The 11,355-nt window shown below is 41.9% G+C and overlaps 1 protein-coding gene across 1 annotated transcript; it reads right to left on the minus strand.

The window, feature by feature from the left end:
• Positions 1 to 5,422: 5,422 nt before the first annotated feature.
• MRPL22 (mitochondrial ribosomal protein L22) lies at positions 5,423 to 11,337 on the minus strand. The gene is made up of 7 exons (XM_058848372.1): positions 11,260 to 11,337; positions 10,675 to 10,720; positions 9,349 to 9,484; positions 8,133 to 8,198; positions 7,745 to 7,822; positions 6,841 to 6,910; positions 5,423 to 5,704 (listed from the first exon to the last, which is right to left on the minus strand). The coding sequence occupies exons 1-7, from the start codon at positions 11,309 to 11,311 to the stop codon at positions 5,493 to 5,495; spliced, it is 660 nt and encodes a 219-aa protein (XP_058704355.1). The 5' UTR covers positions 11,312 to 11,337; the 3' UTR covers positions 5,423 to 5,492.
• Positions 11,338 to 11,355: the final 18 nt, after the last annotated feature.

Genomic DNA, 11,355 nt, shown 5'->3' on the forward strand with positions numbered 1-11,355 from the left:
TGGGCTGAGAAGGTCTGAGAGGGAAAGACATGCAGCACACAGTAACATTCATATCTTCCATGTGTAAAGAAAGCTTCTAAGAGCACAATGCTGAGAGCAGCTGCAGCTCCCTGCAAGTTCCTGCTGCTCTGGGGGTGGTGAGCACATGGCAGGATTTACCTCTCATGGCTATCTCAGCCCAAAGCCAAACTGTTAAATGAGTAAAATCCCTGCATCCTGGAGCAGGACATGAGAAGATTGCCTGTGTTGCTGAGAGATTATCAAGTGAATAAATCTAGAATGTGATAGATAAAACAAATACCCATTAAAAATACAAATCTCTCAACACTAGGAAGAGAAATGCATTCCCAGCACAGACTCTGAAAGCCTTCAAAAAGACAGGCATATCCAGCATCAGAACAGATGGAGAAGATGAACAATAATTGCTTTCCAAGCATCCATCCCCACAAAAGCAGTGAGTACTGGCCCCCTAAAGAGACAGATAATAAGAGCAAAAGAAAAATGAAGAGTATCTCTGAAACACCTCAGACTTGATGAGAACAGCTGGGAATTTCTGCTTTGAAGTGTGACATGCTAGAGACAAATGCAAACACTTCTGGCTACTCAGCCAATAGTTCAGTTGGTATTGCCTTGATCTCAGAAATTTTCACTGACTTTTGGAGCTAAGAGAGGTGTAACTGCACCAGACTTCTGATTCTTGCTCTTGACTCCAGTTAGCCCATAGTAAATCCAAGTTTCATATAATTTTGCCCCTTCCCTCTGCTGACTCTGGAATCCACCTTCCTTTCCTAAGGGCACCTCAGTTCTGGTTTTTTCACACTCAAATTTCTCTAGACACACCTTGGTCTAGAAGATGAAAACTGTCTTGCCTCATTCACCTGTCAAGAGAGGGTAGCAGCACAAGGCTTATTATTAATTATTTAATCAGCCACTTGTGGGGGTTTCTGGGCTCATGCCAGCTCTACCTTCAGAGTTTTTGGACAAACACAGTGTGAGGGGAAGGACTCCTGTGCACTCTCCCAAGCTGTTCCATAACACCTGACTTATAGCATGACACTACTCGTTCTAGCCCATAACCTTGAGCTTGTAAACTACACAGGGGAAAATTTACTAACTACTGAGTTCATCTTAATGCACTGTTGGGAATCTTAAGTGGGGAAAAAAGAAGGCAAGGAATTGGGCATCTAGAGGAGCTGGTTCCAAACAGCAATCCTGTACTGGCCCAGTGCAGTGCATCTCACTCTGCTTTCATTTAAATAAAGATTTAATTTACACAGCCACATACAGTAAGGACCCATGTTTGTCTTGCTCTGAAGGTGATAATCAATAGGAGAGTTGTAGACACATTTCCCAGCTTATTAGCTGCACACATGGATGGAGTTTCCCACAACAGCATGTACAAATGCCTTTACTCTTAGCTGGCATCCGAGTTTGATTAATAACAGAAGACAAAAGACTGGTTTGCAACTTTTCTATTAGAAGACATAGCAGACAAATTCCCAGCAGTAAAGGAGTCCTCATTAGTGTAAACAGAAAAGCACTGAGAGCTGGAGCACGGGTGCCACAGGTCCTTGAACACACAAAGCTTGATGGCTGCACTGCTGTGCACCACCCACAGATGCAGCAGCTATTCAGATGCTCTACCCCACATTTTGTTATTGTTTTCAAGTGTATTACCCAGACTTTTAGGTTAATTTCCTCAGCTAATACTCTTGAGGTGAATGTCTAATTTGTCCAGGAGAGTTAGGCTCTCCTTGGCTCGTTCCCTGCAATGGCAGCCTGCCCTCTGTACTAATGTACAGCTTCCTTGAAACAAGCACAGAGTGTTGATGTTACAGAGTAAATACAAAATGAGCTCTGCATTCACTGACTATTCCCAAGAGACATCTTGCTCCTTACCTCAGTCTAAGCATTCAAAAGTCAGTCCCTGAATCTTTCTTCTCAAGACATTTTCTCCATGTAAGGCTCCAGCAAACAGCAACTTGTGTGATTATTTCTGCCATCACAGTCTCTTACTTTGTTCAGCTTTTAATTATTTTAAATTACATGGCTGAAGTGCTGCTGGATAGATGTCATTCAGCAATAAAGGCTTGTTATTTGAAGAGCCTGAACTAGGGGCCTTTTCAGCAGGACTGTAGCTCATATGCTGGGGAATGTCACACTCTGTTTCTGTGGTTCACTGAGGACATTAGGAGCAACCTTATTTCTATTCAAAGCAGAATTGTGTTTGCAAATTACTTTCCAGCATCCCAGCAGTGGATTTTCATAGGGACTGGCAGGAAGCAGTGATTCCTATTTTCCTTTACTGCAGTGACTGAGGGATTTCCCAAGTGACAGCGCAGCGCAGAGGAGACAGGACTGTCACACAGCTCCTGTTTGTGCCAACAGGGAATCACAGCATTTGCACTGCACGACCTTGGTGGAGCCAAGCTCACACCAGGTACAGCAACACAGCTGAAGCACTGGGCAGGACACACCTGTCAGTGCCCAGGTACCACTGAGCCCTAACACAACCCACCTCAGCACAGCAGCTCCCAGTTCAGACCTGGCCAGAACCAGCGGTACCCAACTGTCCAGTCACTGACTCTCACACTCCCACGTATCTTCCAAGTTTAAAAAAGGATAAGGATCATTTTGTAACTACAACCATGAGCCTTTCTTACTCTACCTTTGATGAACCACCTCATTAATAACTGCCCAGAAATCTTAAAAAGTAAAAAGCAAACAAACAACCACAACAATCCATAAAGATACCAGGCTGCCTGACTAAAGTACTTCTACTTTCTCACTGGATACTTCAAAATGTTTATGAACAAGTCCAACAACAGGTTTACAAGTTTCTCCTCAGTTAAATCTCACACTGCTGAGCAGAGCTCACAGTTCTGCTCTCTTCAGATTTCCCTGAAGCCTCACTACACCTTCACATGTACTTGTTCCTTCTCCTGTTTCTGTAGCACCAGCACAAACACACACCAGTGGTGAGTTCACAGTGCCCCCAGACGTTACTCATGAAATCAGCACCAAGTAGAGGCTCACTGCCTCTCCATCCCTTCTGGAGACAGTTCATTTTAAAACATTACTTTATAATAAATGATCTCCTAATGGTTTATTGTAGTTAGCATGGAATTTTGCTTCTGAATCTGTACCAAACACCTAACTTGAGCTGCAGATGCACTAATTACCATGAAAGCACAGTAGAATCAAACCTCTAGAATTTATAAATATACAATTACATATAGAACTTGCCAATATAAAGCTGTGTCACTAGATGTTACTGAACTGGAAAAGGTTCAGGTTCCCAGCATTCTGATGGACCTATCACAGAAACCACTGTAGACATTTTTACCATCCTACCAGGGAAAGGCAGGGACCAAGCTAGTCCCTCACCTCACCCCATCTCCCATCACTCCCATCACAGACACAGCTTCCTTGGCCAGCACCATAAAGATCAGCTCTGGGTTATACATGTTTAAGACAGCAGAAAATGCTACCAAGGAAGAGAATACTAAAAACATGCCAAAAATTAGTTTTCCCACTTACTGTCTTGAGGAAGAAAACAAGCAACAGCCTTGCTTTTTAACTGAAAAAAATTTAAAGCCCAGGTCTGTTTGTTTAAAGGACTTTCAGGGCCACCTGCAAATCATAAAGAAGCTGGAAAATACATCAGTCACATTCTCACTTCTCTCTCTGTCTGTGGATTCATAGCCAGAGTAATGATATCTCTAAGGATACAGCCTTCTCTGGAGGTCCAGAAAGGATCTGAAGCAAAATCTACAGCATGCAGGAGAAATAGGTACTGGAATAAAATTCCTAGAAGCCAGGTTTTAGATATTTAAATGTGTCTAGAGTATAATATATGTAAGTGCTTCTTAAACTTGGATTATTTTGTGATTCTTTAGTCTTCTCCCAGATCAGTGATCCCCAAAAATATTATAAACAATTCAAGTTTGCTACAACTTGTAAGAGATTGACTCTGACAGAGGAGTTTAAGGGCAGCTGGCAGAACCCAGCACAGCTGTTTATCACAGTACAACAGAAACAGTTCTTCAAACACACATCAGGGACTGCAGAGATAGAGAGTTTTATCAGAACACACCTTTCAGGCAAGTTACTAAATCGTGGCTTTACAGCAAGAAATGTGTTTGAAAGTGCACTGCAGACAGACAGCAAATAAGCCCCCAATAATGGCACTGAGCTCTCAATGTGCTTCTTGTGTAACTTCACCATCCCCTAATATTCTTTAGCATCATGAGACCCTTTCTTTGGTAGCCAGAAGAAATCACTCTGTACCAACATTTGTTAAGACAGTAAAAATAATTTGCTCCCTTACAGGAACTGTCCCTTTGCCATCATCCAAGTACTGATCAAAGTAAACACATGCAAGAAAAGCTACCATGAGTTGTTGAGGTAAAAAGACCCAGATGAGGTAAGCAATCTGTCTTCCACTCTTGTGTTCCCAGAATGGAAAAGAAAGGTCTAAAATCAGACATTTGCATGTAAAAGCAGCTGCTCATTCTGTTTTTATGCTGGTGGTAATTGACTCTGGCCATCTTGATTCGAAAATTTGACTGAATGAAATGAGATTCCTCCTATCAATCTCAGTCTTTTTCTCTTCAAAGGATTAATGATAAAAATGGGATTCTTTTCAGAGACCTCAAAGCCTGATTTGTATAGGCAACAAGCCATTCCATATTAAATCCATGGAATGTTTCACTTTCCTCAATGTTACAAAAGCACTTTGTTTCCAGACAATGCAGAATTAGTGCACTCTTCATCAAAAAAAAAAAGCTTTTCTCCATATTTTGCCTATTCCCCACAATGAATTTCCAGAGAACAGCCTGAACTCCATGCCTGTATCAGATTATTAAAGCCATGGGCAAAACCCAAACCAGTTTGACTATTCTGGAAGTTTTCACTACCACTTCCTCTCTGACAAACTAAATATTGCCACCTACTGACTGCCAAAGCCTGAACTTCCAAGGATTTTTTTATTCCCCACTCCCAGACACAATGCCCAAGACACACAACGAAGGCTGTTACAGCCCAAATAAACCAAAAATTGATGTCTGATACTCTGAAATATTATTGTTACTTGGTTTTGTCCACTGTTACTTGTTTTTTTTCCAATGTTGTAAATACTTCAAAATGTCTAATTTTAGTTTGAGGCTTGATCTTGCAACATGACTGTCAAGAATTGTCATACAATAAATAGCCCACCATACCTAACAGAGACACCAAGCTTTCTATCAGCACCATATCTTCTAGATTTGACAGTCCAGGGTTGAGTTTAAATGCTGTGGTCCAAGCAACTCAGAAAAAGTAACATCCTGCTGCTCCAAGATTTTTCCATACCCGTGACTTGACAAATAAAAAAAACCCATGATTTTTCTCACATCATCCAGCTCCAGCAGCACCAAAGATATAACTAAACCATGACTTTAATTATTCCTTTATATAGTTACATTGCCTAACAAGAGACACCTACACAGCCTCTAAAGTGTGTGAACAAGGGTTCTGTTTCGCAGCTGCTGCACATATTCCTTTGCTTGGTCAAAGCCAGTCCTTGGTGGCTCGGGGGGAGGAGGAGGACCTTCCACCAGCTTCACAAAGTAGTGGCACCTGCTGATTTTCATCGTGCCAAACATGCCCTTGCCGTGGTACCGCATCCGCTTCACGTAACGGCCCCTGCCCGTCTGCGACTCCGCTGAAGGAAAAAGGAGAGGGGAGAGAAGATTATTCAGTCAAGAACAAACTGCTGCAGCTGCAATAAAACACCTGTCTTGCCAGGGTATTTTTCATGGCTGCTTCTAGAAAGTTAATTCTACTCGGGATTCTCCCCTCCATCTTTCTTCTGTTACATGTAGCAGATCCCTGCTACAGAGGAACTCGTGAGCTGCATTAACGCTCCTCAGGAGCACCAAAAAGGTGAATTTAGAAAGCAGGCACATGAAGACAAATATGTGGTGAAGGACAAATCACACTGAGCACTTACTAGATTATACAGCTCTTCTGAAGGTGGCATTTGTTTCACCACCTTTCAGTAGTTTGTCTCATGAATTCTTGTAGTTTTACTGACTTCATTCTCCCTCTTTTCTCCCTTTATTGCATTCATCACAGTTATTTTCATTATCTGCACATCCAGTCCTGCACTACAGCTGAGCCTTCTTGTGGCAGAGGCCTGGAAGGCTCCAAAGAATTCTAATTAAATCTCTCTACAGTCCAGATGACTTTAAGCTTATGAGGTCACTTTAGTAAAATTTATCCTGTATTAGACAAAATGGGTATTTTTTTCCTTTGGGCCTCGAAACACCTAAGGGTAAACATTCACCTAACATTTTTCTAGGCTAAAAAGCAATTTAGTTATTACAAGCTTATCTTGCAAATCATCTACTGACAAATCTTTTTGTTAAGAAATTTACTGTCATTACCCATTTACTTTTATACTGTGTCTGATGGAAGTTTAACTTTGATCCTGCAGATCAAGTTGTACCAGCCACAAAGCCTCCACCATCTCTGACTGGCAACATTAAAAACAAAAAAAGAAAGGGTTTGCTTCTTGTTGTCCAATCTTTCATATTTGTATCAAGCATCTTCCTCTTCAGGACCTTCTATTCAATAAGGAGCAGAAATTCCACTCTCAGATGGCTACATCCCTCTTAAAAATGCTGCAAACATGTGCCTTTCATGTTTTGGTAAAGTTAAGTTTAGCAGAAACTGTCCTCTATTCACTTATGATGATTTCAAACATCAAAATCTTATTAAATATAACACATTTCATAGGTAGGATAGAGTAGATAGATAGATGACATTTTTCTAATGCACTAAATTTAAAACATGTACCTATGTGTAAATTTGATTTGAATTCCACATTGTGCTTTTTTACAGCCATTTCCTGTGCTTCTAACAGAACCTGTAACAAAAGGAAAAGAAATGGAAATACTGAGGAGGAATTTAAGCAATGCTATTTCTTATCTCTAGAGAACATGAAAGAAATTGCAAGTTTAAATCAGTTATAGAAAAAGTATTTTATAGAGATAAAAACTGTTAAAAGACAAGCATCTTTTACATAAGGATGTTCCTTGCATAAAATGAAAAAGCCTCAGGACAATTCTATTACATTTTTGGGGAGGAAAGGGAGTGGAAAAGATGGTTTTTACCAGCATTTGTCAGCTTTCCATCCATGGATCTTTGTGTAATTAGACATGCAACTAGAAATAAATTCCAAGGTGGGAAAAATGGACCTGGTCCAATCAATACTTTCAGCTAATACAGGACATTTCTTTGACATAATTATACCAGAAATCAATGCTTCAGACAAGAAAATGAGTAATTTGAGAATCCAAACAACTACAGTGTATTCAAAGCTTTTGTGCCTTTACAGAACTCAGTCCTCTCCTTAATAATATCCTTCATCTCTTACAGTTTAAGAGCCAAAGCACACAATTAGTGACCAGGATTCTGCACCTTTTACCATGAACTTAACACCAAGCACTGCTAGAGAGTTCACCCACATGGAATTTATCACTATGTCAAGTAAGAACAGCCAGCACAAGTGACCCAAACATATTCATAAGTCACAACATTATATGACTGCAACAAAAACATGTAGTTAGAACATGCTCCCAACAGGCTTACTTGAAACACAAAAACCCACAGAAGTAGAAACATCTCCAAACTTCTGGTGAGAGGAATTGATTTTAAAATTTTCTGGAAACAAGGAGTGTTAAAGAATATTGCTATTTACCTCTCTGATCACCTTTGCTCCCTTTTTGTCACTGAATTCCAACTGAGCGAGAGCCTGATCAATGGACATTCCTTTTATCTGCAATCAAAGTGTTAAAATTAACTTCTCCATTTACAAATATCTCCTTTCTCTTATTCAGAAGACATTACTTAAATTATACTGCTATTATAAAAACAAAAATACTCTAGTTTCCTTAATTACTATTTCTTCAATGCAATACATTATAGCTAAACCAAACTACAGCCATTCCCTGTCCAGATCCATGCTCATCCCCAGGACTCTGCTATAAAGATGCTGATTAAACTGTGATTGAATGAGGCTGTTAAGACAAATACACCATTTAAATTTTGCATTCTCTCAAGCACAGTACAAAGAACTCTTTGCTTACCAGTTTTGCCAGATACCACATCTTATCTTTGCTGTATTTTATTTCCCTCCGACAGTGATATACTTCCTAGGGGCAAAAAAAAAAAGTTAAAGGATGAGTAATTTTGCTGGAAAAACAGGAATGAAGCATCCATGCCTACTCCACAATCTATGTCCCTACTAGGAATAAAATAAGAATGGCTCTGCTTTTTATGAGAACAGCACATCAGGCACAGCTTTGACGTTTGAAACTGAAAGCCTTAGAAAAAGTTGCTGGCACACAGGAAATTTTAATACAATCTTATGACACTTAGTTTATAAGCAGAAGTCCCTGAAAAGGATAATCAGAAGGTTTATCACCATCTTTTCCTCTCATCCTCTCCACCTTTAGAAGCAACGATTGACATACCCATTCAGCCTTAAAAATAAAGGCTGAATAAATAAAAACTCTGCTGTCAACTCAGCTTACTGGGCCAGCAAATAAACAATATTACCAGAATGAACTTAATTAGCCCTCCAGAAGTGAAGAGGGTTTCAAGTTTGATTGGCATGAAGAGCTGTCTCCACAGACCCATTTAACATTATTGCTAACAGGGGCCAGCTGGTAGAATCTAACATCAATACACATTTGAAAGAGATGGCACTCTTGATAAACAGGTAAAACACTCATTTAATAAATTAACCTGTCAATAGTTGCATTTTCACACACCCTGCATCAGTCAGCACAGTCCACAGCAGGGATTTCTATGTCCTAGGCCATAACGTTCACAGGAACAAACAGTAAAAATGCTCATGGCCCACAAAATCCCTTTTCCTTTGAAATGTAAATACTTCCACTATACTGAGCAGTGTGTCTAGCAGAAGCCAGAACACATCAATTTCCAATGAAGAAAAATTATAGCAATGGAATTCCAGAATATCAGCTCTTGACAGTAAAACTTCTGCCTCCTTGTAGTTCAGAAACTTCTACAGAGGATGGGCCCCTTACATCTTGAATCACACATTGAGTAGGTGATCAGCTCCAAGTAACTCGAGGCTCAAATATCATTTAGAGATGGGAAGCATTCCAAGTGATATTAACTTCTACAACACAGCCAAACTGAATAAATTCCTAAATAATGAGCAAACAAGCTTTCAAACTAGTGCCTTGTGCAGTCATCCTGTGCAGACAGTGACAGAAATCTGTCCAGAAATTGCTGAACATTCTCAGGTAAGGACATTCACAGGTGCATCCTTACAGCTGGTCTGCGAGGCTCTCCAGGCAGCTGGGGAGGGTAAACAATCCTGTTCTTCTTCTCCCACTTCCCAATTTTCTGCAGAGATGTGCTTGTGTGGATGCATGAGAGAGGAAAAAGGCTACCAGACACCAGCCACCTGCAAGACAAGACCACAGCCTCAGCTGCTGAGCACAAGAGTTCTTCCTCCTTGCCCAGTTTATCTGGAAAATTGTGAACTTGCTGTCTTGAAAAAGAGATCCAGCACATTTGTGTACTCAAAAAACCAAACTAATAAAGTAATTTATAGTTTATGCTGAAAGGGCTTTTTAATTCAGCGAGAAGACTCAAACTTCTTAAAGCAAACCATGAATATTGCTATGAGATTCCACATTAAGTGTCCTCAGATTGTCACACAGCGTCACAGTCACCCCTCCTCTGATCTTCCTGTGGGGTTCAGGACTCACACAAACCATTTGTACCTTTCCCAAGGTACTTTCCATACTTATTTTTTAACCAACAACATATTTAGCAGTGAAAGTTTCTAGTTTTTCAAGGGGATAAGTATCTCAGAGCATTAGAGGTTTATAAACACTGTGAAATTTGAAAAGAGAAGTGTTCTAAACTACTTCACAAACACAATCAAGTCAATACAAAAATCAGACAGTCAATAGTAATAAAATTAGTTTTCAGGCAGTTTGCTCACCTCAGGTTCTGAGAAACCAAGCTATGTTTTTCCCCCTGCTGCCTGGATAAAGCAGCAGTGGGCAGCCACTCGAGACTACAAGAAACAGATGAGTTTAAGACCAAACACCGAGTTTTACTGAGCCTTGAACATCTTTGTGTGTGTGGCCAACCCGTGCAAAGCGTCTTAAAGACGCCAGGCAAACAGAGCATGCTGATCAGCTTCAAAAGGGCATTGCAGACCACTGTTCACATCCTATGAGCAGAGATTAGCATAACACACGCATTTCAATGTCATGGAATATTCAGATATTTGCAGGATTACAGCTGGCAGTACCAGTGCTCCTACAGCACAACTACGGGATTCCTCCAGAATGAGGGGAAACTTGAGTAGCTAAGGGAAGCAGTGACTGGGGACAGCACAGATACCACATTACTGTGACCTGAACTAGGAAGTCAGAGAAAATATGGATGTCCAACAGAAAGAAGGGAGCAGAGAGTCACTCCCATCACGGCACAAGTTCTGAATGCACAGAAAGACACCACAGGGGCAGAGAGTGACGTGTTCCCCACAGCTGCAGGGCTGGGTGAGATGGCCCCAGCCCCAGGTACCCCAGCAGGGCAGTGCCCAGGGCACCAGGACATGGGTGACAGAGCCACACTCACCTCTCTGGCCGTGCCCAGCTGAGGAGACCCCGCGCCCAGGCAGCACCTGAAGGGAAAGTGAGGCATGAGCAGAATCACAAAATCACAGAATGGTTTGGGTTGGAAGGGACCTTGAAGACCATCCAGTCCAACCCCCAGTCACCTCGGTTGGTCCAGTCACCCCTGGACACCCTCCACTGTCCCAGGCTGCTCCAAGCCCCATCCAGCCTGGTCCTGGACACTTGCAGGGATCCAGGGGCAGCCACAGCTCCTCTGGGCACCAGGGCCTCACCAGCCTCGCAGGTGTTTTCATAATACGTTTCATATTATATTTTCATACTATCTAATCTAAACCTACTCGCTGGCAGTTTGAAGCTCTCCCCCTTATCCTGTCACTCCGGGCGCTTGGAAATACTCTCGCTCCATCATTCCTAGACGCTCCCTTCAGACACTGGAAGGCTGCAACTTGGTCACCCCGAAGCCTCTCTTCTCCAGGCTGAACAATCACAATTCTCCCAGCCTTTCCTCATACGAGAACTCCTCCACCCCGGTGTCCTCCTCTCAAGCGGAACCTCCCAAAGCAGCGCCGCGTCCCCTCAGCCTCACCCGCGCCCAGCGCCCAGCGCGCCGCCATCTTCCCGGCCTCGCTTTGCGGCATCGCCCTGGGCGGGCGCACGGGCAAGGGAGCGGTTTGCGACAGTT

The sequence above is a fragment of the Poecile atricapillus genome, chromosome 13, assembly GCF_030490865.1.
Source record: "Poecile atricapillus isolate bPoeAtr1 chromosome 13, bPoeAtr1.hap1, whole genome shotgun sequence".
Lineage (NCBI taxonomy): Eukaryota > Metazoa > Chordata > Aves > Passeriformes > Paridae > Poecile > Poecile atricapillus.